Source organism: Mycteria americana, chromosome 1 (assembly GCF_035582795.1).
Source record: "Mycteria americana isolate JAX WOST 10 ecotype Jacksonville Zoo and Gardens chromosome 1, USCA_MyAme_1.0, whole genome shotgun sequence".
NCBI classification, from domain to species: Eukaryota; Metazoa; Chordata; class Aves; order Ciconiiformes; family Ciconiidae; genus Mycteria; species Mycteria americana.
Window position 1 is genome coordinate 61,374,137 of NC_134365.1, and position 26,782 is coordinate 61,400,918.

Here is a 26,782-nt window from a genome sequence, read left to right on the forward strand (position 1 = left end):
TATGGCAGTGTCAAAGCCTACCATCCACTGGTTTAAATTCAGGATACAGTTGGTTTCTACCTCGCTGGAAATTGCTAGGGGGATGCAAATTGGAAAGGCTGAAAGCCACTGATCTAAATAACCCCTTGTCTAAGGTGCAGAAATCCTAAACCTCTGCCTGTGAAACCAAGCGGTACTGCTCCTGCCTCCCCAGAATAAAACTTTTGATTATGTTTCTTGATGTAAGGGGGCTAGTATTCAAAGGTCTGTTATTAGATGGCTTTTGACCTGTGCTACCGAGACTTAATTTTTGCCTGGATATGTGGCACTCTATCAGACATCAAGCCAATATCTAAATTACACAATGTTAGAGTCTTTACATCCCTTCCATCCCTCCCCCACCTGTTTTTCCCTCGCATTAAGAGCGAGCACCTGTAAGCAGGTGCTTTACCTAACCTGCCCTCAGACACACTACAAGCCAGCCATGCTCAGCTCCTCCCATGTAAGGATTTGTTTTAACACCACAAACTGACAATAAGATCATAAAATGCAATTTAAATCTCCCTCCTCAGGTATGTCTGCTTCCTGGGGATCCTTCTTCAAGACCTTTCAGCATCATCCACTAACTGTCTCTTAAAACCAAGAAGGAGAAGGATGGACTTTGAACGTCTTAAAAAAAATTATTTAAGCACCATTTTCCATCAAAATATTACCCATTGAACAATTGGATTTTCAACAAAACTGCATTTTTCACAGAGTTACTGCTTGTCTCCCCCAAAATCAAGTCTCTGTACAAGACAACAGAAGGTTTTTTTGTTTGTTTTTTTGCCCATGGACCAGCTGTCAGCCAAAATGGTTCTCATTTTCACCAGGTGTTGGCTAAAATATTTATTTTCAGAAAACTTTCACTTTTTAATTAAAGAGATGGAAAGAATTGCACATCATATAGGAATGGAGGGGACCTAGAAATACAAACTTTCAGTATTAAATATACAAGCAGTTTATTCTATTTCGTATAGTTTAACAATATCATGTCATCAGATAATTGACTAGCAGAAAATAATAAATATCCCTATTCCTTATATTTTAGTTGGTAACAGGGCACTTAATGGCTTCCCTATTGAGCAGGGAATGTTTTGCTTAACTCTTGTCTCAGGTCTGATCCCAGATCTGTTTGTACAGCTTACTTTTTGGCCTGTCATTTTTTCAGTCCCCATCAGAACAACACTGTAGATTAAAATGAGCCCATACCTTTTAAAACTCAATACTTTTAAAACTCCATCTATTTTGTAAAGAAAAGGAAATAAAGACACTGAAAAGAAGTCTTGCTTCAAGGCACTGTCAAAGAACAGAGCTGACAATTCTTCTGTGACAAATGCAAGAGGACTTGAAGTCACAAGGAAAAAAACCTGCTCCTGATGCACAGCTGCAGGTGTTCACACATATGGCAGCTGCACAGCACCTCAGGGAGAAACCCATTTGCTAGGAGCAGATCTAGTGTGTTCACTCCACAGCCAGTAGAAGAACTACCAGCGTTCCAAGGAAAGGTATCTTCAGGAAACCTGGTACTCATCCCAAGCTGAAAGCAGGTAATAGCTTACACAGCTGCAAGTAAAACTCTCAGCACAGAAGAGGCCTTCACAGAGATTTAAAACTGGGATAATCTGTGTACTAGAAAAATAGTATTTCTTGGCTCCCAGAGATATCAGAGACTTTTTCTTCCCAAACTCTATGGAAGTTTCTTTGCTAACAGCTCTGTCTTTCTCCTTTCAAAATTCTGTTTCAAAGCCACCAGAATAGAGTCTGTCTGTACCTTGTGCATATGTTTGTGGCTTTCCCTGAACACCCAGTAGTATCCTCTAACTTCTGCTGTCTGGTTTTAGGTCCAGCTCGAGGGATTTCTTGCTTCTTGGAGCAAGACACGGAGACAATAGGAGCTTTACTCAGCACCACTTTAAGCATGCTGCCTTAAACAGAGTAAGTGGAACATCCACAAAGTGAAGATCCTGCATTAGTACACCTTTTTTTAAAATGTTGATGTTAGTCTGTTTGTCACAACTAAAGTGGAGTTAAAGCTCTGCTTTCCACTGTGGAGATAACAGAGGAGTCCTGTACTTTCCAGTGCTGCCTGCATGTGTCTCCAAACCACTAAGGAGCTAACATATTATTAGTAGCTTTATATGGATAAAATCCTTCCCTTAGTTCAGGTAGCTCCACACCTTTCAGAGGAATAGCCTCTTCCTCTGTAGCCCCTGCAGTCCAGGTTCTGACTGTTCCCAAAAGTGATTTGTCCTTAGCTAAAATTAAGTGATTGTAAGAAGCTACCTTGTCTCTTACTTACATGTAGCCATAAATAAGATTCAGGATCATTATTCCATGCTTTATACATGGAATACATTATACATGTATTCCATGCTTTTAAAATAGTGGGATTTTTTAACACGCTGTGAGAAACATGGGAGCATAGTTCTAATTGAGTAGGCATGATTGAAAAAGAAAGAATTTTCCCCAAGGAAAATTTCAATGAAACCAAGTAGATCTTTTTAAAATTTATTTTTTTTTAATGGAAGGATAAGTGGTTTAGTTAAAAAAAAGAAACTGTTGGATAAATCTTCCATTTCAAGCAGTTTGAACATGTTTTGAACACTGCTTTTGAAGTGCAAAAAGTAGTCTAAATCTTTTCTTTTATCTCATATAAACTGTCTACACATTCATGTTTCTAAATATGCAAAAAAGTTTGGACAAGCAACCCTTCCACTTCATCGTGTAATGTCATGACTCCTTCCCCGAGGAACTGAAGTTGAAACTTTCATGATCCTTGAATTGTATTCTTCCAGACCCCTATTTCAATTTGGAGAATCTGGCTTGACGCAAAGTACACAGAAAATGTTGTGGGGGTTTTTTTTTTAGTTATTAGATATGAGGTTGTACCATTCCCTTTTCCTGTGGATCTTTTGACTAACATGTAGCGTGTGGAAGTAGTGGAAGTAAAAAGTTTAAAAAACTGGTAAATGAAATAAAATTTACCTAGAATTTTTATATTAGAGTGTAAAAACAGTGTTTTGGGAGAGGTCATGAAAGGTTCCAAGAGGGTAAGAAGCGCCCCAAGAAACAGCGAGACCACAGGAATCCACAGCTGCGAGTCATAACTTCCCTTCACAATGTGATGCAGGTTCAAGAGGCCTGGAGGTGTCTGGATGAGAACAGAAGATTGCAAAGGACCCCTGCAGCTTGTGGCCTGAAGTATGGTTCTGTAGCATACTTCAACTACAGAAAAGGAGACCAGCAAAACTATTACTCTTGTCCTAAAACCCTATGAACTATAAAAACACCCAGGGAAAAACAGTCACAAGAGCAAGCATGATACTGAGTAAGAACATTATCAGTTCACAGTGCAAATTCTCATCGTCTTCACTGGATGCAAAGCCAAAAAAAAAAAAACCCACAACACCAAAGCCACATTTACCAGAGTAGAGTCCAGCCAACAGCTACCTAAAGTATATTTAGAGACAAAAAACTAAGTAGTCAAGAGAAAGATGGATGATGCCTTCTTTTGGCTGCAGATGAAAACTGGAGCTCCATTGACAACAGCAATTTGACCACTGTTCTGAAGAATTCAAATAAAGTTACATAGGTTTTCTCAAAACATTTTGCTTGCTGCTGTTTGTAAGTGTATGACAGAGGCTGGACAAAAAGTGACAAGATGGTTTGGAAATTTCTTGGTTGGTGTGTGGGCACTGTTAGAGAAATGTTAGAAAGAACTCAAGGGCTGGAAAGGAGCACGTCGTACAATGATTTCTGAGGTGAAACTTCTGGTTTGTTCTGGATTTCACAGATTATTGGTCTTCTTGCTGCTGGGCAAGTGGCTTATTTTTCTTTCCCACTCTTTCCTCTTCACCGTCTCCCCTCCCCACCCCAAAACAAGGGTGACCTTTCAGGTGGATTAGTTCTCTTATCTGCACTGCAGAAACGCTGGTATCAGTGCAAAGGAAGCATCTGGAAGAACTGGCTATTAAGAAGGAAGCTAGATGAAATCAACTCTCACTCTCATTTGGGTTTCCATTATATACTGTGACAATGTTTTCTGCACACAAATTGTGGGATAAATTCATTTATATATTTGTTTTATGAATTCTAAATTTGCCACCTTTCATCATCATTGCTTGCGCCTTAATTCCAGTACCAGAAAACAGAATGAACAACCATCCTGTCTTCTCAGTGCCACTCTCTGAAATATCTGCTCTTGCTAACCCATGCAGGTCCACTTCTTACTGTCCCTACGTATGTGGAAGTTCTCATGCTTGCATTTCAGCTGAAAGCACATAAACTACTGCTAGTTTTGCTACAACCTATTTAGGGTAACAGATCTAGAACACAACATAGAAGGAGACTTATAATTACGACATTATACTTTTTTTAATATAGCTAGTGGTGCTAAATAATTACCTTGACAAAACTGTCTTGAACTGTGAGTCTAAGGAAAAGCTCACTAAAGTCAATAGGGTTGAATCCTGACTTCTGAACCTATGAAGAGTCTGAAGTCATGTCTCATTCATTACAGATTCTTTCCATCACTTTCTCAGTAGCAGAGTAAAATGAATTTTGTAAGTCTCACAGGTTCTCGTAAAATGCAAATTAACAAGCAGATGCTTTTTGTTTTTCACTACAATTTTATTTTTAAAGAGAAACTAATTTCTAATTCCTTAATTTTTAAAACCCAAAAAAGCCAAACCTGTCCAAGCTTCATTGCCTGTCTTTAAGGATTCTTACCCACTGTCCTTAGCTTGGGAGTCATGAATAAATACCATGTTTCTAATGTCTCCTTTCTCCTTCAGAAGAGATATTGCCTCAAAAGAGAACCCTGGACAAACAAGAGTAGGGCCTCAATATAGCAAATTCTGTGATCCACTAAAACACTGTGCTGCAAGGCATGTAATTTTTACTGTGACACCAAAATCAATTAGTTCTCTTAAAATGCAGAAAATGTAAAAGGGACATTCAGCAATTAAGAAGTGATTAAAAATACATTTTCTAAACTTATGTGCTGGAATATTATGAAAATGTGAGTTTTTCTGAATTAAAGAATTCAGTCTGCGTTAATCTCCTGTAACATGAACTAACATATGAAATACAGAGAGGAAAACTAAAGTGAAGAGTATTTTGCTTTAGGCAAATTAAGTGGAATAGAAATTGCATAAACAGGGAAAACTAAATGGTAAACTAAAAATCGTTTGACAATTTTAAAAAGAAACAATTAGGTTATTTTAAGGTATTTTGGGGTCTTTTTAATTACCTGCTGTTGTTAAAAATCAAGATCTAAAATTACCATAACTAGAAGAAAAATATAGCTATTTTAAAATCAGCTAGATTTATAATTGTTCCCTTGTTCCCTCTTTATGACTAAAAAGGAAGCAATATCATGATTTAATGTGATTTTTTTTTTAATCTGATGATTGTTTAATTCTTAAAATAAAGATTTTATATGTATGATTTGATATAGTAGTACTGAAAAACAGCACAATTTTTTCCTATATTTCAGGAAAAATGAAATATGCATGGTGTTCACCAACAAAAAGCAAAACAGATGGTTTTACTCATGAGCTAATACTAACAGCACATTTTAGAGGTCATTCAACCTTTACTCAGTAACACACAAATTCTTCTGGTTGTTTTAACTAATAGATAGTATTACTTCCCCTTAAATAATGCAAAAATAGCAAATATTCCAGGAAAAAAAATTAATAAAACTATTGGATGTGTCAAGTGAGTCGACTTTTCAAACTACAGAGTACTAAAAATATCACCAAGATGTAGCAACATATAGCAGGAAATTAGCACTTGGACACATTCACACTCATTTTAAATGAATGACAAGTTACTTACTTTCATCGTTAGAAACATTCCCCAGAGAGGTGTGACTGGAATAACGTTTGTTTTCACTTTCATTGAGACATCGTTCAATCCAACTCTCTGCAAAAGAACAAAGATGCTCTTTTTTTGTGTTTGCCTTTGCATAAAAAATAAACTTCCAACATATAAAACTAAATAAAGCACCAGTTTTCAACAGATGGTGTTCTGTAGCATTTCTGTTAAAACATGCTCAGTCTGAGGTTATTTAGCAAGAAAATCCTTTCTTGCTTTCAAACTCAGCTGTTGCTTTTTAGTTTCATTTTTTGTTTGTTTTTAAATGACAGAGGCTGAAACACTTCCATGCACATAACAAAGCTCCTCAGGATATTCTCTCCCTCCCCTATCACATGATACATTAAAAAAAAAAAATCATCTTGTAGGCGGCTAAAACACAGAAGTTACATTAATTTCCAAGTCTTAGTCTGGCAAAGCCTTATGGAGTCAAATATTTCCACTGGTTTTGAAAGAACTCTTCATGTGTGTAAAATCAATCATTCATGTGAATTTTTGTTACGGCAGGACTCAAACTGTGCTCTCTGAAGTCCAGTCCTACCACCTCATTCACCCTGATGGAGTCCCAGGCCCTACCGAGATCTTTTCCACGCTTGTACGGGTCCAGCGTAGCGAGTCAGCAGCCACTGAGCTACTCGAACCTTTGTCACTCCACGATGGGTACTCAACCACCCCTGTCCTCCCTCTTTCTCACTTCCAATTTATTCCTGCCAGGAAGATGAGGTACAGCATTACATTGATTTGACTCTGTTGTTCCTCTTTCTGGAAGCTATAACATACCTCCCCTGATGACTTCAGAGGATGCACCAGGCTCAGCAAAATTTACTGTTACAGGTCTTCAGGGCGGAAGTTGCACCTTCCTATGTGTTTCTTTGGACAAAGTATGAAATATGAGTCCTTGAGTTTCCCTGCAGTCCCTGGATATCGCCACAATAAACTGACCTCCCTCATACAATTATTTTTCAAGGGCACGCATGTGGGCAGAAATGAACTTGTGCTCACAGAACTCCCTGTGGTCAAAGCAAGAAAAAGGGATAGGTGGGAAGGCTGCAAGCTAACCCCACAAGTTATGACAGGAAACAACCCCACTAAGCAAAAAGATGCACAAGAAGTAAGGGGAAACAGGCCTTGCTGTTTCCCCTGTCAGCAAACTGCCAGAAACACCTTCAAAGACACGGAAATGGCTGCAGATTCCTTTCCATAAGCCACCCCCCAGACACATTGGGCTACCAGCACAGCAGTCTGCCAGCCAGAGAAAGCCCATCACAGCAGCAGGCTTAAAGGCAGAGCAGAAGCCTAGTATCTTGGGAAAGCTGCCCATCTGGTTTATAGAAGGTAAAAGTTGGTCTGACTTCATTTCAGCACTAGACGCCAATAAATACATATATGAATAGTCATGGCCAAACACATCCTGCAGAAAAAATGTTTTTTAAACCCAGCCAGTTGCAGAAACTCGTGTATATTCCTCTGTACACACACTCTGCACTGCTACACAAACAAAAGGGCAACGGCATCTGTGTAGGACTTCAGAAAGGTCTGCCGAGAGCCCTTCAGAGTTGATTTCCAGGCCCTGCCGTGAGACTCCAGGTACCGTTGCTTTGTGCGCTTCTGGTTTTCAGGCAGTGTAAGAGAGGTTGTGGCAGCTCCAGGCCATTCCTTTCCCTCTGCCTGTTTGCCGGCAGTAAACAACACGCTGTGGTGCTGCCTTCATCGGTACAAGCATGTCCCCATGTGAGTCTTCCTCATTCACCATCAAACTGCCCTGTGCCTACGGAGTCTCACGACCACACTGCCTCTTCCCTATAGCCTGTTCCTTTGAGGTACTTCTCTGAAAAATCAGCAAAAATAACTCTTGTTGTTGTCCCAGTTTTGGCTGGGATAGAGTTAATTTTCTTCCTAGTAGCAGGTATAGTGCTGTGTTTTGGGTTTAGTATGAGAACAATGTGATAACACACTGATGTTTCAGTTGTTGCTAAGCAGTGCTTGTACTAAGTCAAGGACTTCTCACCTTCCCATGCTCTGCCAGGTGCACAAGAAGCTGGGAGGGGGCACAGCCAGGACAGCTGACCCAAACTGCCCAAAGGGCTATTCCATACCATATCACATCATGCTCAGTATAGAAACTGGGGGGAGCTGGCTGGGGGGCAGCGATCGCTGCTCGGGGACTGGCTCGGCATCATTTGGCGGGTGGTGAGCGGTTGTATCACTTGTTTTTTCCTGGGTTTTGTTCCTCTCTCGCTCTCTTGTTGTTTTCCTTCTCATTACGGTTTTTTGTTGTTGTTCCAATTATTAAACTGTTCTTATCTCAACCCTCGAGTTTTCTTACTTTCGCTCTTTCGATTCTCTCCCCCATCCCACCAAGGAGAGGGTGAGCGAGCGGTTGTATGGTACTTAATTGCCGACTGGGGCTAAACCACAACAGTTGTGAATAGATTTTTCAGGATATTTCTTCTCCCATTAAATTCAACACGGCCTTGTATAAAAATCACTTTAAGGTTGCTGACACCACAACTCAAAACTTGCCAGCGAGGCCTGTGCTGTCTGATCAACTCCTGCTCAGTTACTAACCCGCAGGCCTGCGGCGACTCTAACTTTGAGGCTTTCCCTTCTCATGCTGCTCAGCTGCATCGGGTGGGGGTGTATCACCTCCTTGTCTAAAGGCCAACACAACGAGATGGCTGCTTCGTGCCAGATTTCTTTTACTGCCCTAAAACTGAGCTAATTGCATCTCTCCTCTCCCCGTTTTAGTACTGCAAGCTGGGAGACAGGAGCTTGGATCCTCACGGATCACTACAAGGTGAAGAGAAACCTGCTGCTGAGGACAACATCAGAGAGAGGTGCAAGAAGCCTTGAGAAAGATTACCCTACCTCCTCCTCCTCCTTTCAGCGCACAGCCATGGCTGTATATAATTCCCTTGGCTCTGAGCCCAGCTGCAGGGAGTAAAAGCAAAGGCTGCTGCCATTAGCACCAAGGAGAGACCGATGCCCAGCTCTGCCCTTTCTTTCCCTCCCCGCACTGAGAGCTGGGAAGCTGGGATGCATCCTCTTCCCTCGGCAGCAGGGAACTGGCAGCAGCCATCTTTAGTCACGTTCCCTGCCTAAGTAGTAGGAAAAAAAAAACTTTTTAAATGCTACTTAATAACAATTTTCACCATCCTTGTTCACGTACTGTCTCTGATAACTGCGTATATACTCCTTTTTCATTGCTAAAGCAAGCAGTTTACACTGCAAGATATAAAGTCTCTGGAGCAGGGCACAGTTACGGTTTAATTATGTGCTGCAACTCCTTTGGTCCTGAATCACCCCAGTTCAGCTCGCTGCAGCCTGAGTCTGGCTTTGTCTTTGTGGCCTTGCATTTAAATAGCTGATAGAAATTCTTCAAGCCTGAAAAGATACATGACCTGTCTGGCAGCAAAGAATGAAGAAAACTAACTCTCTTGAGCAAAAATGTCAGGGAGTTTATGGCAAATTTGTCAAATTATTTGGCAGATGACAAAATGTGACAAAACCAACTAGCTATTTAAAGGCTGTTTTATCTCATAAACCAAGTGATGTAAGTATAAATAAATAAGTATTAATAAGTACATTTTTTTACTGTTTGTATAAAGAAAAAAGTTTTTACAAAGCTTTTAACTCCCAATATTAATAAGAATACCTTCAGGCATTAAAAGAAAATACAACCACAGTTTTGCTGAAATTGAAAATACTTCCTTCAGGAGCCCACAGATCCCGGATATGATTGCACCTGCCTAAAATAAAATAAAAACAAAACAAAAAAAAAGAGGCAGAGCAAACCAAATAAAAAGTCAAAACTAAGTCTGATTTTTATAAGTTCTTTCAGAGTTAATACTGGGTAGAGCCCTGTACACATCGAATGCTCTTGTCCTCACGACACGTGGGTGTACAACCTGGCTGCGCTGGTGTCTGTCCCAGGCAGTCCGGCTGCTGAGCCAGAGGAAGAGACCCATGGCTAACCCTGGGTGCACCTAGACTGAGGCTTCATCACTTGCTCCCAAGGCTGACGCCAATCATGCTACACTGCTGTTCTAGACGGGCATTGAGTCACACAGTATGGAAGGTTTTATACAATTAAAGCCTAAATTATTGCGCTTGGACCTTACAAACTTCTCATAGACAGGATTTCACATCAGGAACAGTCACAGAGTAATGGAGAGTTCAGGTGGTGATTAAGCAGAAGTACATATCAGACCTGATAACAATGATGAATCGTTAACACAACATGTAGAAAACCCAAATTTCTAGTGGGAAGTGCTTGTGAGAGCAACAGAAAATGCATCCTGTCTCATACAGGGTGTGTTTTTACTCCCTGCATTTTCAGTGTATCAAGTCTTAAGGCATTTCCCCTCCCTGCTCCCTAGGACTCCTTCCCGCCCTGAGCCCCGGCATACTGTACCCTCAGTTGTGCCAGCACAGTGGTTTGAGCAAGGATCTGCACTAGCCAAAACACTTACAGGCAAAATAAATTAATTAATTAATATCTCGTACTAACATGTAGTGTAGTCACATGCTGATAACTGTACTGTGACATGATATGGAAGCTATTACAATCTTATTAGCAAAGAATGCAACTAAGGTGTATTTCATGGTGTTTTGAAGATGCACCTTTGAATACTATATCAAGAATTTAATTTTGCAAGGATCAAAAGTAAATTATAATGAAGCCCACAGCTACGTCCCTCAGCCTTATAATTTTTGTTATATAATTTTGTATACTACTAAATACAAATACATCGTATCTTCTGCAGGATTCCAACATGAGGGAAAGGAGATGATTATTCAAATTACAATAATTTTTCCAGTGTCAATTTTCTGACAGAATAACTTACCATGACACAAACATAAAATATAAATTGTTCCCAATGAAGCGCTGAAAGATGGATTAAAAAGAACTGTGGAACTACTTCTGACCCTCATTTCTCCTCTTTTTGGCCCTAATCTTGCTAAGACTGACACATCCACTGAACCTCAAGCATGAGAGTATTCCTCTTCCATTAAATGTGTCCACCACACTTTTAACAACAGAAGTTTAAACTGAGCTTGTTTTTAAGAGTTGCCAGAACAGAAGCCTGTATGGCTTTACTGTGTCTCCACCACGGCTCTTCTCTTCACACCTCCAAGCGTATTTTTATTTGTATGGTGCTTCAAACACTGAGCTGGGAAGGCAGGCCTGGGACTCCCCGAAATAGAGGCAAACACGAGAGCTGCTCAGGGGCAGGAGCTTTCATGAACTACCACAAAGAGGAGCATGAACTGTTTTTTAAATATATCTTTGACAAATTATTTTGACACATTATCTCCTTCAGAAGGAAGGGTTTGCTCCTGGAAGACACCTCTGAAAGGCTTCTCCCTGCAGAGCCTCATTCGAGGTGAGAGAATACAGCAGAGGTGACTGCGTACTGCCAGTACATTTAATGAGATAATTACTCCGTCTTGTTTGTATAATGGTTATTGGCTTAGCATATTTGCAGCCCAGAAAAGAAACCATTCATTACTCCCACATGTGCATAGCCATAGCGAGAGCAGCGTGAGAGCCACCTGAGCTCCGCTCTGCGGAGGGGAAGAGGAGGTGGGCCTGATCGCAGGCGGTGCTGGCTGCTGCAGCTGCTGTCCTGCCAGGAGGTTACGAGTTGCTGCAGGACTAGCACAACCTGTAATCACAGCCTCTTCTGGCCTTTGAGAGCCAGCGTGTCCTGCTCAGCACCCGAGCAGGATGGCAAAAGCAGCTGGAGGGGCTGTGCCGCACAGCTGGGAGGTGAGCGTACCCGGAGCCGCTGGCTGCAGCCCCGTGGGCATGTGTGTGCGTCCTGAAGGGAGATTAAGAGATTTTACAGGCAGAATGAAACTCTGTGGTCACCTAATCTGAGCTGCATTTTGCCTCACCTCGCCACCTACAGCGGTACTAACTGCACTGGTTTTCCCCAGTTATGCCATATCCTCTGATCTGGATGTGGTCGTATCACTGGCATAATTGGGAATCGCTATTTTTTACTGAAATTGTATGAGATTAGAAACCTCGTGTTCTAGAAACATAGCCAAGGCTTGTAGTAATCACAATATCAGAGTCTGCACAATCACCATACACTTATTTCACCACAGCCCTAGCAGTTGCACAGAAATCCCTCTCGTACACCTTCAGCTCTAGATTGGCTCCCATACTCCAAATTTTAAAGCAGTTTGCCAACAAGCACGACAATTTACCTAGTGCTCTGCACAGGGACCAGCATTTCTTCCACAGAAGTTTGCCTGTCACTGAAATAGAGATTTCAGGACCTGAACTACTGCCTGAGCCATGTACCGACTCGGATGGCACAGCTGCAACAGCCCGACCCCTTATTTTTATTCACGGCTGCTCTTGTAATTTTTTCCCCAGTTTCTCAAGGCAAATGTAGAAAAAATTAGAAAGTAACTGTGAGCAAAGGCATATAAAATGTAGATAATGTAAATATAAAGGAACCACCAAATTTTAGTGGATTTACAAGAAGACCTGTTGGAAAAATGAATACTCAGAAGTGATGACAGACTTAATTTTACAGTTCCTGTGACAGAGGAGGAACTCCTGTCATGCATATGGAGTCTTAGCACCCCTCTGAGTTATTTGTTCATCGTTCTCAGAGGGAAGAGTTATTCATCTCTTCCCGCAGCATCTCTGCCAAGTGTCTCAGTACCGAGCTGGCCAGCAATACTGCCTAGCTGCTCATCTGATCCGTTAGCCAAGAGAAAGTGGTTGCAAACAGCAGATTTAGCAGGTAAAGACAGTACCTCAAAAGCTCAGGAGGCTGACTGAAGGTCATGGAACCTCCCATTTCTAGTTGGCTAGCCCATGGTACTAACCAGATATCATATCTATCACAAAAATTTTCTGTGGCATTGATGGGATGATATTCTAGATCTTTTCTTTTTTAGGAAAACCATCACTGCCCTGACAGCTTCTTCTGTCGTCTGTCTCAGAATAAATGCTGAGGTCTGCATGATCCATTGAGGCTTTTCTCTGCAGAGCTTGTCTTGCTGAACATGGTCCGAGACATGCCACCACCCAACAAACCCTCCGTTCATGCTGTCTGTGTAGCACCGTTGCTGCGACAGAGAACTTCTAACCTCTACAGCTGTTAAATTCATGATGCCTGAACAGTCTTTCTGCTTTGACTATCCGTTAGTGTGCTGCAAACCTAATTTCTAACTGCCATATGAATGGAAGTAAAGCAAAAAATGAGCCAGTACATTTAATATTTTCTCTGGTGCAAGTGAAAACTACGCCTTATAACACTTCAATGTCTTGGTTCAATTAGTCACATCAGCTTAGAAGACAAATCACTAGTTTAAAACAGTCCCTTAAAGGCAAAGAGACTATCCCTTTCTGTCAGGGGTAATGATTAGGAGATAAACCTGAAGTCTGACCCTCAAACTATTAAAAGCCTGCTCTAGTACCTGCTGCACATCACACCTGCTCTGACCAGAAGCAGAGGATTCGTGTCCTGAATCTCCCACACACCTTGCGGCACAGCACTGCTGGTTATAGGCACGTCTGCCACCTGAGAAGCGTAATGCTGCTGGAGTGCTGCGAGGGCTGGTTACGGCAGCACGTTCAAAGCTTTTCCAGAACCACGCTGTTTGAAAGAAAGCAAACAAAACCCACCTTGTCTCTGAAACCTCAATCTACTATAAAACCAAGACCTGAGCAAGGTCTCCTAGCCTGGTCTCTGCACAGTTACGAACAACTGCGTGCCCGTGACATGACAAGGCTTGGCAGCCACTGGCTCCCATGGAGGGCGTTAAACTTACCGAAATCAGCTGAAACCAAGCAGAACAAGCTATTAGGGACAGCTAATCACACACACGGGGATTTTCTAAGATTTAGGCTTTCTTAGGTGATGTAATCTCCCTCCCCTCCGTTGTCAAATGAAAGGTTTGTGAGACCATATCAGGGCCATCGTCCAACTGCTCTTCCCTCCGATTACTCCATCACAGACACTCCTTGTTCACAAAACAGCTCCTCTTTGACCATCAAGGTGGACCTGCCACGCAGAGCCTGGTTTTGCTCCTCGCTGCCTCATTCACTGCCATCGGCTGGCAAGGCACATCTCCTTCAGTCAGTGCCTGTGAGCTGTCAGGAACATCTTCAAGCTCCACAGGAAATCATGCCAGTGTCCTCCTTGGTCCTGCATAGCCATCTTCTGTTCTTCCAAGAGACCTGCTCCTCAGGGATGACAGTGACACATGGCCTTGGTGCAGATGGTAGAGCTGCTACTCTGACAAGCTGCCAGATACCTTGGTGCTTTGTTTGCTAATCTAACTTTTTATTTCATTTCCAACAGGGCAAAATGTCGGGCACTCTTGTTGCAGTCCTTTCTTTTGTTCTCGTTTCTTGGCATACAGTTCTCTTGGAACTATTTCAGGGTTAATGGACACTGGTCCAGGGCACTTACTAGATGTTGGCAGGAATGTTTTTGTCCTTTTTCTTTGACTCGTGATTCTGGTGAAGCATTGTGAAATTCACCATTAAATTGCAAGAATGCAAAGAATAACTCTCTTGAATCTGTGAGAGCTCTTTCCTTTTGTTTAGCCAGGTCTTTGCTCCTAGTACTGATTTTCTGTTAACCCATTTGATAAGGTATATTAAAAAATTTGCGTGCCGTGTTTAAACTGATACAACAAAAAGCACGATAGTTCATTGTCTTTTAACTCACCTAGAATACTTGGGTAGGAAAACTGGAATTTATGAGATGTTGCTTTCTTGCTACTCTGTGTACTATGCAGAAGTTCATCTAAATGTGATACCTTCATTGAAGTACTCTATCAACAATATTCCTCATTAAGAAGCTGCATCCCAAATGTAGATCAAGCACACTCAGGAACCCTAGAATACAAGCTTCCTCTGCATATTGATTCTGGCATTTAGGGCAGCCTCCAACCTGGATCAGACAGGACTTCAAAGTCCTATCCATTCCCTTCTCTGGAATCACAGATCATATTGCTATTGCATTTCCAACTCAGTATGCATGTTAATTGGGAGTAGCCATTTCCCTCTCCCAATCACACACAGATGCTGTCTATAATTTTATTTTGAAAAGTTAATTTCACCAGGTCAGTAAATAGCCACTTGGTTTTTGCCGCATCAAGGCCATTTCTCATTTAACAGGGAAGAGAACCTCGCCTGGTCCAATTTCAGCGCAGTGACATTTCCTCACTTTCACCTAGGATCATTTAAGCTAGTGACACCAGTAGCTGACCAGTTCAGCTCTCCCAGGGCACTTAACTTACATGGGTGTGCAACATGCAGCCAGTCTTTTCATCAGAAGGATAATCACACATATCACGTGCTTTCTAAGCACCAACTCTGCATACAGCAAAGCTTCGGCATACAGCCTCACGCTTCTACAGCATGACACGTTATAGATCTTCAGTCCTTCAGGGTCTGCTGCATGAACCAATGTAAATGCTATCATTGTCTCCGATTTATCCGCAATGTTTCCTTCCAAGAAAAAGCAAACATGCCCCTTGATTCTTGCCAGTCCTATTCTCTCCCAGAATAAAGGGCAATCTCTTGATGCCCTTTTTGCCCCAAATTTCATTAGCTTCTTATGCTATAGAAATAATGTGAGGCACACTAGAGACCTCATAAGAGGAGGGCCTTCACTTCTGGGTACCTATCACAACATCTCTTCTACTCCTACCCTACAGCAGTCTCTGCTCACTAGCTCTTGGGTTAAACATTCCTGGCTGCTACCATGGTCCCTCAGCTCACCAGTGTGCATGAGAAGACATGGAGTCCTCAAATCCTCAATTCAGCTCCGCTTCACCAGTGCACAAGGCTGGAGTCATTTGGCTGAACAGGAAGTCTGTGACTCAACAAGAAACGGGATTTGCATCAAGTACCCATGAAATGCTTCCCTCTGCCTCAGGAGCCGACGAATCCAGCAGACAAGCCAATTTGGCACAGAAACAGTAGTACATCAGTAAGACGGGCCCACAAAGATGACAAAACAAAAAGATGTGAGATGGGTGGGAGATGCAAGAAACGCTGGCTGTGGGGCTCAGGGAGGCGAGAGAAGAGGGAGAAGGCTGGTTGTTGGAAAGGAGGTGAAAAAGGAAGGGAAAGAAAAGGAAGCAAAAGAAAGAACGACAAAGAAAAGGGCATGGTCAAAAATAAAGTATAGGAGGAAAGTGTAACTATAGAGAGGACACTTTTTTAAAATCAGAAGAAAAGAGGTCAACTCCTGAAGGAATAGGACTACAATAAATATTTCTCGTCAGAAACAGCATCCAGTCAGGCAGACTGAAAGAACAAGAGAAAAAGACAGACATATATGTGCAAAAAAAACCTCGGGTGTCAGGATGTAATCATAGCAGCAAGGAAAAGACAATCACTTGACTAAAGAAGAGTGTCAATCAAAGGAGAGAGATACTGTACTTATTCAAATGGTGGCCACTTTTCCTCACTATTCCACTCACTCCACTCCGCTATTCCACTATTTCCTCACTATTTGCACATCTATTCCAAACCTAGCAGTTGCTCACTACTGTCAATGGATGCAGCCATTACATTACTCACAACCATTTTTGTGAGCAAATATGGCACCAACTAGAGAGAAACAAATTTATTTCAGCTCTCAACATGCACCCAGAGAATATCTGCATACCAAAACCAGCAGAGAGGACATTCATAAATCATCATAACATCCTCCCACAAAGACTGGTACCTCTCAGAACTAATCTGTGTATACAGAGCAAGCATTTCATGCTATTAAGTTTACAGCCTAAACGTGCTTGTTGGAAAGGCTTCACTCAGTCCTGATGTGCCTAGACTTACAGATTCATAAACCTTGTATGAATTCAGTCCCTTCCACGCTGTCTCTTCCCTCCCTTTAGAAAGTACTATGAAATTGGACCAGTGCTTTTAAAACTAGGAGCTTGGCTTTTCTGAGAAGCCTCCAGTCTCCTCTGAACAATATGCAAAGCAAACTCAGGGAGGGAACATGAGAAAAAAGAGAAGTCTTCTTTCCTCCTTCTTTTTTTTGCCTAAGACTCACCAAAACAAGAGTCTAGTATTGAATATTCAGCACTGAATACTAACTGCTCAATAGACGGTCTGTTTGCAGAGCTCAAAGTGGAAATGACCCAGCAAGGAGGAGAGGTGAACACACTGCTCCATCCATGTGATCAAACCGCTCTGTAAATGCAGTCCTCCCCAGTTCTCCCCACCTCGTTACAATGGAGGCCATTTGCTGCCCCTACCACAACTCATTTAAAAAAAAACGTTTGCATTAGAGGGGCCCTCACACCAGTATTGTCCCCACGACTCTGCGTTTAAGAGAGGAATGTGAGCTCCAACGTTGGGAAACCTGCGCTAGCCAGTCAATCCGACCAGCAGGATCTGTTATTGCCACCGCTTGGGAGGAAGAACAGGGCGCAGTTTACAGAGGAGCAGAGCACCCTGCTGGGTGTCCCAGCTCGCAGCCTGCAAAAGGCACGGAGTAAACCTCACCCAGCAGCTGCCTTGTTCTGCCGTGGACCTCGGAGGTCTCTTAAGCGCTCCTCCTCTGAGCGCGTTCGTGTCACACGGTGAGACTCAGTTAGTGTCACACAGTTAGTGTCACCCCAGAGGCCCAGCAGGGCCACAGGCTGGCGTGCAACCACAACCCACCATTTAGCAAATATGTCATTTGCACACAGCCTCTCATAAGGCCAAATTTTCCTTGATAACTAAAATACAAGTCATTCTACCCTTGACCCCGAGAGGCCCAGAAGCAGCAGCCGCCTTTTACGGACACGAGGTGCGTGTTGCAGACCTGTTGTGCTCAGCGTGAGAGTTCCTGGTCTGGCTCTTGTGCCGCGTCTGCCCCGACAGGATCTCTGTCTTTACACGCAGCACTGGGCATGGCTCCTCTCCTGCAGACCCCGGGGTGCCAAGCACATTGGCCAGCAAATCTCTGACCTGCTGCTCGGCCAGGTCTGACCGAGAGAGACCTGGAGCTGAAGGGCTGTGCCGCGGGGTGAGCGAGGCTCTGCAAAGAAGCCCATTCCCTCTATCCGATGCACGAGCCAACGCACCTAGGGAACAGCCATCGCAGGAGCAGGCATGTCTCGTCACAGAACGGCATGCCACTGCTGTGCCCTGACATGCAGCACTTGTGGGGCTGGACTCCACTTCCACATTTGCTCGCACCACATTTTTCAGAGTGTCTGCCAGGTGACTGTCACCTTGAGGACCAGGCAGGAATTTTTGTTTCCCTGTGTTGCTTAGGTTTTGTAGGGAGTAGAGGGAAGGGAAGGATTTTGCTTTTCTCTAAACATTGAAACGGCAACAGCTAAGAGCAGGGTACCTACAAGCTATGTTGCAAAAGCTAATAGCATTAAATATTAATTTGCTTAATTAGGACACCTGGCCACATTTCCAGGATTAAACTGCATGTCAGATGAGATGGGCACCACACAAACCAGGTTGTTGAAGATTTTTCCCCCCTCCTTTGAAGGATAGGGTCTACTTCCTATGACCATCGATGAATTTTATTCAACGAATGACCTGTTTCTGCAAGATCCTAGAACATTAGCAAAACACACAGCCTTTCCCGCTTGCCCTCTGACACACAGTAGCTTTTGGTCTTTTGCAGCAGGTTGCACCCTTGCTACAGGGTGCTGGAAAGTGCCATGGGTTGTGGGAAGGATGTTCTTTGGGGCCTTTCAAATCAGGTATGCACTGCCGTCACCATGGGGGACCGGCCTCCAGGACACAGGTGGTTCCTCCCAACACTGGAGGACCGCTCCTGAGATCCCACCCATGAACTGGGCTCCCCCTCCATACTGCCCTTCCTCAGCTGCAGCTGAGGTAGTTTTAGCACTTCTGAAATAGTTTAGCAATTAATAGGATTCTGGGTGGGGGGAAGTATGTTAACCCTTCTATCACTGCATTTAGTAGTATCTGTATTTACCCCTACATTTGGCTTTTTTAACTGCTTTTAAATTCCCCTTGCCACTCCATTTCTGGCATTTTCTTGCTTCACAAGTTTAGCACAAGCTAGATCTGAATTTACAGACCTATGCAAGAAGAGAAAGCTCATGCCTGTTTTGTTGACTTAGGGGTCTCCTTTGCAAACGTACATTTGCATGTGAGCCGTTTTTCATATGGTGAGTTCTACCTGACTTAATGTGAGTAAGTCTTGCCCCAAGTAGCCAAACCAGTAAAAAGGGGTGCATTAAAGAAAACCAGACAGTCTGACAGTGTTATTCTAAACAGTTTAAATAATTTAAAAGTTTAAAAAGAGAAGGCGGCAAAGGTGAGCAACAACAAGTAGTTCTATTTCTAGTGACAGTATTCTTAAAAAAAAAAAAAGCAATTATTTCTAACACTCAAAACTTGTACTTCTTACTTCCAGGCAAATCTCCTTTTTTCTAGATACAATCTCAGCAAGCAAATCAAAACCCCTAGCGAAGAGGATTTTGTGTTTCTAAGTGTTTGAGTCTATGCCATGGGATTCATGAGCACCCAGAGCTCCAGCAGGGAGTTTGTCAGAGCGATGACCACAGCATCAGACTATGGCAAGCCTAGAAAACCCATGAAATCCCAGCATATGTCCCCAGCCTGCTGCTCTGAAATTAATGCCTCTAATTCCCAGGGCTGTAAGTTTCAGGGAATCGCTCATTCAGAGAATGTTCCAGCTATCTAAAATGTATTGTTTCCCATTACCATAATATTTGGGATCCTGCACAAAAATGCTCAGGATAAGCTGCTAATTAATTGTGAACCCATCATTCATAGCTGTGAAGCGACTCCTTGGTTCCCATAACAAATTCCATCTTAGAGAAATTAAGTTCACTTACCAATAAAAGAAAACAAAGTGCTTAACTGTAGCTGAAGTGAAGGAAATGAGACAGCGCTGAGCCCTGTGTTTCAGTCTTGAGGCAATTTAATCTGCAAATGAGCTTTTTCTTCCTTACTGGGTGTAGTGAGAGACAAGGCTCTATTTAACCCTCTCCGCTTTTCCTGATTTCAAGTTTATCACAAAGGGAAGAATGGCCAAAAATATTTAACCTAACACTTAATTATATACAGAGAATGAAACCGCAGGTCTTCCAGCAAGCCAGAAAGTCTCTGCCACTGACTTTAAGCACCATTTCTAACGCCCGCTAGTATTTTATAGCTAATGAACTGCTCTTGCTGCAAATCTCCTGGGAGAAAATAAATGGGAATGAAGACAGGCCAGGACTGCTAGTTATGCATGTAAAATAGCTGCAATTAAGTTATTACATATTCCCAGCGTTGGGAGGGATCATTACGAGCTAACCCTGGGCACCTGCCCTCTCCAAGGCACACACATGGACTTCAACAGGTGTCTCCCTTGTGGAGCCATCGCAGGATGAGGACCCATCTCTAACAGCAAATTGGATTACAGTTTTAAACACTCACAGAAACTCTCCGACACATACATACAATTCTACAGGACCTAAAAGATGTGTGTAACCATGATTTTAGTACAGACATATTAAAAAAACCTACACAGGCCTCCACTGGCATAATCATCACCACGTACTCTTCCTTCCTACGCTTGTTATCTATAGGATCGCTCAGCCATCAAATATCCTTTATGCTATCCATCTTCCTAACTAGAATGTTAGCAATCAAATCCCCTCGGCCGCCGGGGCGCTGGGCTCCAGCAGGGTCGAATCGTATGGGGTATTCATTTTCAGACACAATGAAACAAATGGAAAATCCAGCACAGATGCAGGGAAACAGACAAGTGGGTGAACTCAGAAAATTCACAAACCTCAGTGCTCACGGAATGGTGAGCTAATTATTTGGACTCGAATGTCACATCAAGTATCCCCAAAGGACTGACCTTATATTTGTATTAGTTACATGACAGCCCACTGCTGCTCTAAAGGCATTGTCATGAACCATCAAGCCCTGGGTGTGTTTAAGGCCACCTCTTCAAAAGTCTTCATCTGAAGAGCTACTAATGTTTCATCACCACGCGGATTTCAGTGATCCCACAATTTCATCTTTATTTTGCTATGGTGAAATCCTATGTACAGAAATAATATCCCAGGGGAGGCTCCTCCTGATGGCTGTCCTAACTCGCAAACCACTTGCAAATTAAGCTAAAAAAATGCAAAGGTGTTTACATTGGGAGATGCTGCAGATTTTACAGCTATGCTGACCTTCTTCCTTGCCTGCGCACTCACTGCACCAGTGGCTGAAAACCAGCCTTATTTTCTAAAAGCAACCAAGCCAACGACCCTGATGGAAGCAGGGTACTGTACCAGCGACTTTCTGCGGGACAGCTCTAACTCCCGTCACGCGTATCTTAGCACAAAATGGTCTCTTCTCATTTCAAGAAGATCTTTTGCTCAATAGATGTTTACTACAGGGAAGGTGCAGCTGCAGTAGACCAACTGAGGCTACAGGTTTCTTTACAGTCTCGCAGACAAAAGTTTAATCTGTTTGAATCCGGAGTCCCTTCTTTAATGAGGGTTTTACCCAAATAAAATCTTGAGGACTGTAAACCCCAAACCGTAACTTAAATAAATGAAATAGTTTCGTAGGGATGTCTGGCTATTCTTATGCAAAAGCTTGTTTTAGTTCCTTTTTTCTTTCCATTCTTTTAAAGACCTTTTCCTTATTGCAGGTAAATAACAGACTGCAGAGCAAAGTACCGCAATTCCCCCTCCCTAAGTATTTTAGAATTAATTCATTAGCAGACAAATAAATCAGAAAATCATTCTTTTCTCTGAGTCAGACTTAGAAGATGAACTTGTTAACTCAGGGTAATTTTGACCAATTTACAAACCTCTAGAAAATCCCCACGGATTTTACAAACTACTAAAAAAAAACCCCTCAGGAATGAAGACCTGATCCAGTGCTGGGATTCCTGTTTAGATCCCAGTCCTGCTGCTGCTGAAGCAGAGGGAGCTGCCAAGGATCGGGCCCTACTGCACAAACATTGTCTGCAGGAGCACCGCAGCCAGCAGGAAAGAAAACATTTTTGTTGATTTTGTTGTTGTTGTTGTTCTATTTCTTTCACGTGTGAAATTGTATGAGATATGAAATGACATAAGACAAATAGTCAAGTTCAATTATATAAAGGAACAGTGGTATTTCTTTTGCATGTCCATATCATATCAAATTTAGGATTCAGAAGAATCATTGGATCATCTTAACTGCTCAGCAGGTAAGAACCTTTATAAACACAAATCCTGGAATGGTAAAGAACTTTTTTTACTTATTGGAACAAAAATAAATCACATTTTTGCTTGGGTATGAAAAGTACTCAAGCAAAGTAAGGAAAAAAAAAACCAACAGCAAGTTCCTCTTTATCTATTAGTAAACTGTGTTGCAATAAGCAAAGCAAACAGTTTTCAGCAGCAAAATCAACACGCATTTGGATCAAAAAACATGGAGACCTAGGGTCGTACGCTTAGCGTTATACGTATGTTCTAAAACGTCATGGCTGCTCTGCCAACTAGCATTCAAGTATTTATTATCAATATCGGTGATTTCATTAATTGAACCAGGATCTGCAAGCCATTAATTCTCTTCAATCAGTGCTTATACGCTAGCTCCTTTTTAAATAGCAAGCTCATAGTAAAGGTCACCCGCTACTGCCGCAACACCCATATATCGGTAAGAATATAGACCGAAATCTGGCCACCACCACGACGTGTTCCTCTCGGGCGCCAGAACCCACTTTTTGTGGTTCACACAAACTGCGTTAAGGGCCTAATCCCAACGTCCTTGAGAGCACTGACAAGCTTTCTGCTGCTTTTAATGGGGTTTGGATCAGCTCCTAAATCTCAGCTTCGCGTCCCAAGGATCTCATCCATCTAGCACTTTGAAGCCAGCGGAGTTTTTGCCTGGCTCCAACACTGAAATAACGAGGGACATTTATTGACTCTTGCAGAAAAGTTGCACTCCAAGAAAGCTCCTCCTTTCCCTTCGGCTCCTGCTCCCTGAAGCGGTGCGGCGGGGAGCTTTCCCCGGGGTGCCGCGGGGAAGGGGAGGCCGGCAGCCCCCCGGGAAATCCACGCCGCCCCGCGTCCCCGCACGCAGCTCCCTGGCCGGGCGGCACCCGAAAGCCCGGTGCGGGGTCCTGCGGGGGGGAGAGCTCCGTCGGGGCGGCGGGGGGGCCGGGCACCGGGGCGAGGGCGCTCCCCTTGCGCCGGCTGCCAGCCCGCGGGGCCGCCGCGGCCGCGGGGCCCCATCCCGCCCCCGGGCGTGGAGCCCCGCCGGCAGCGCCTCGCACTCACCGTGCCGGTGTCACTAGGGGGGGCTGCGGCTGTGGAAACCTGTTATTAATACTCGGGATCTCCCGCGAAGTCTCCCTCCCCCGCCCCAGCCGCCCTCCGGGGCTCCCCGGGTGCTGACCCGCCCGGCCCCGGGCACACACCCCGCCCTCGGGCCTCGGTGGGCTCTGCCGGGGGAGGCGATGGGGTCCCGGTGCAGCGGGCCCCGGCCCCCCCGGCAGGCTGCGGGCACGGAGGTGTCGGGGGGCCGGCGGGGTGTGGGGTGAGAGCCGGGCCGAGCGCAGGGCAGGCGGCGGCGGACGCGCTCCTGCAAGCCCAAAAGGCAGGCACGGCCCCCCGGGGCGACCCCTTTGTGCCCCACAGCGAAGAGGCGGGCGGGCGGGCGGGCGAGCCCTGGCGGGGGCTGCGAACTTCCCCGGCGGCTCGCCGGCTCCCGGCCCGGCTCGGGGGAGTCACGGGCTTCAGAAACGACGGCTGGGGGCGGGCGGGCGCCTGACGGAGTTAACGGCGGCGGCGAAACGATGCGGGGAAAGATGCCGCGAACAGCCCGGGAAGGGCCGTGCCACCCCCCGGGAGGGTGCCCCGCTCCCCGGCCGCGGGCCGGGCCCCGCCGGGCAGCGGGAGAGCTCCCAGGGCGGCTCCCCCCCAGCGCCGCCGGTGCCGCCGGGGCAGCCGCGCCGTGCCCGGGCCGGGCCGTCGGGGCCGGGCGCTGCCGCTGCCGCCACCGGTGCCCTGCCTGCCTGGCAGGGTTAGGCGGGGAGCGGCCGGAGAGGGGGTTTCCTGGGCCCCCAGAGGGCCAGAAATCGGTGTAGGCTGGGTGACAGCCCCACGGGTGACTGCCCAGGTTAGGGAACGTGAGCGAAAGTCGATGGAAGCGCACGGCACCGCTGGGGGAAGGTGAGGGAACCAAACCATTCCCCCGCCTTAAAATTAGAGCCGTGGGTGATTTTTTTTTATCCCGCTGGTTTAAGGAAAAACTGTTAAGGAGAAATTAAAACATGACTGATTTTTTTCAATGAAGCCATATTTCTCCACAATGCAAAAGGATCTTTACATAACAACTGAAACTCAGGAGAAAAGCTAATTGGATTAAGTCCTCTGAAAGGGAGGTTAAGGTGTCTGAATGAGACAACTGCAAAGCTCCACTTTTCTTGCCATCTGTTTAGCAAGACTAAAGTGTTTTCTGATTAATATTATCTTAATCAATCGTGCTGCCATTTATATATAACCATACTGAATTTAAGGAACGAATAGTAGGGAGGCTCAGCCCGAGGATGGACAATTTTGAATGCAGGGATAGAAAACGCGGAGCTTTTTTGGTTGGGTTTGATTTTTTTCTTTCCCTAAAGACCCGTTACTGTCGACAACGAGAAGTTGCCAGCAGTGCCCTGAACTCCGGCTCGGCAGTGCGGCTGGACGGAAGGGCAACTTGCTTTTACACCCCAGTAGCTCCTGCACACGCTCTGACCTGAACACAACGATTCTTTCCCTGCCAAGCACTTGCTCCCCGGAACAACCCCCCGGGTTTTGTCCCGGGGCCCCGGCAGGAAAAGTGGCCCAGACCCGGCTGGTGCCGCCGGTGGCGGGCGAGGGGCCGGGCCCGCCCGGTGCGCCGAGGACGGCGGCAGGCGCAGCCGAGCGGGGCGGGCCGCCTCCCCTCCACTTCGCTTTTTTTTTGTTTGTCTGTTTTTAATCAATATTTCAATTTTACAAAACGCCCGTCGGGCCGCGTTGGGGGCGAGGGCTGGGAAAGCCCTTGGCGGCTTCGGGGCGGCGGGGAGCGAGGGGGGTCCGAGGCCGGGGCTGCCCTGCCCCGCCGCCCCTTGCCCCGTCCCCACCCGCACCGGTTACACCGGCACGGCGCCGGGCGACCCCGGAGGAGCCGGGACGGAGCTGCGGGCGCCCCGGGGGAGCGCCGGGACGCGGCCCGACGCGGCCGTCGGGGAGGCGCGGGGGGACCCGATCCCGCTGCGGGCTCCAGCGGGGCTGGCGCAGCCCGGCTCTCCGCTCCCCGGCCGCCGTGCCGGCCATCACAGCCGGGCACGGCGACCGCAGTCGGCACAGCGGCTGCAGGAGGGGACGGGGCAGGTCAGGAGCGGGGGAGCCGTCCCCGGGCTGCGCCCGACCTAACCTGCGGGCTGTCCGCCTGGGAAACGCCTGGGCGGGGAGGGAGGGAGGGAGGGAGGGAGGGGAGGAGGGGGTGTTTTCCGGTGCTAATAAAATAAATGAAAACGGCAAAGGCGACCGTGGCGGCTGCCGGCCCTCCGCTGCGTGCGGGCGCGCCGGGGCCGCGCTCAGGGCAGCGCGTAGCGGTTACGGCCGCTGGAAGCCGGGATCGGCAGCGCGGGGGGAGCGGGGGCACGGCCGGCGGGAGAGAGCGGGCCGCCGTTTCGGGAGGCTGCCGGCTGACAGCCGCGGTGGGAAGACCTAGGCCTGGGCCCTGCCCCCGGGCAGCGCCGGCGCCCTGCCGCCCCGCGTCCCCCGCCGCCGCCGCCGGGCCGGGCCGGGCAGAGGCGGCCGTCGGGTGGCGGGGCGAGGGCTGCGGCCCTCGGGGCGAGCGGCCCCTCCGCTGCGCCCGTCCGCCCGGCCTCCCGCCGGGGCTTCTCCCCGCTTGCGGCGCTCGCTGGCGGGACTGCAGCCGCCCTTCTCCCGTCCGGTTACCGCACCGTCCGAGTCATCGTCTGGGGCTGCGGGGGGAGAGACCCACCCTGCCCTTCCCAGGCTCTCTCCCCTCCAAAGCAGCCCAGCCCCGGCTCTGCCGGCCGGACAAGACGACCTCGGTGCTGGGCTCGCCCCAACCCACCAACCGTCTTCCCTAATAAACCTCGTTTCCTCGCCCCTCTGAAAGACTCCGCTCAAACCTCAGCGAGCGCCTAAAACTAGAAGCGGGGAGGAAATAAGTTTGCCGGCCGGCAGCCTATGGAAGAGAAAAGAAAAAAAAAGAAAGAAAGGAAAAAAACCACCCTCTGCTCCACCGCATCCGCAAGGGCAACCGCAGGGCTCCAGCCCAGGGGCGAGAGCCCCCCGCACCCCGCTCCCCCGCACGCCCGGCGCATCTGCCTGCCAGGCCGGTACGGCGGCGGCCCCCCCCGCTGCCGCCCGCGCTGCCCCCGCCGCCACGGTCAAGTTGAAAAGTCCTCCCTGGCGTGGAGAGGAGCCCGCTGCCTGCGGGGGGGACTTACCTGTGGAGTCCATGTCGGGTTCCTCCAGCAACCCGCAATGCATGCTCTTCCCATGGACGGGACGGGAGCCCCAAGGTCCCGGGGTGTGGAGAGCCCCTATCTCAGAGATGCGCGGGGGAGAGGGAGCAGGGTGGCGGCGAGGGGGTGGGGAGGGAGGGCAGAGGCAGATAGTTGGGGGGGTAGCGCGGGAGAGAGGGACACTCCGTAATCCAGCAGGGCAAAGCCAGACCCGTCAAAATGTTTGCGGATGTTTCATGGGAAAAAGCATCATTTTATAGAAGCCCTGATGGGAGAAATGTCATTGATAGGCCAGCCAGCCTGATGAATGGCTGCTACTCAGATGGGGATGTGGCAAGGCTCAATGTGAAGCCCATTGTGATGCTGTTTTGAATAAGAAAAGCTTTCCTCCAAAAAGGGGGGCCTTAGATCTACGCAATCCCAAC

At 46.3% G+C, this 26,782-nt stretch overlaps 1 protein-coding gene across 1 annotated transcript in view; it reads right to left on the reverse strand.

Moving 5' to 3' along the window:
* The window catches only part of RFX4 (regulatory factor X4), a 98,387-nt gene extending 72,035 nt beyond the window's left edge, over window positions 1-26,352 (reverse strand). The window contains exons 1-2 of the mRNA XM_075521802.1: window positions 26,340-26,352; window positions 5,863-5,949 (exon numbers count right to left, since the gene is read on the reverse strand). Of these exons, the coding sequence (XP_075377917.1) occupies window positions 5,863-5,949; window positions 26,340-26,352 (100 nt within the window). The remainder of the gene's footprint in view (window positions 1-5,862; window positions 5,950-26,339) is intronic.
* Between the last annotated feature and the right edge of the window lie 430 nt (window positions 26,353-26,782).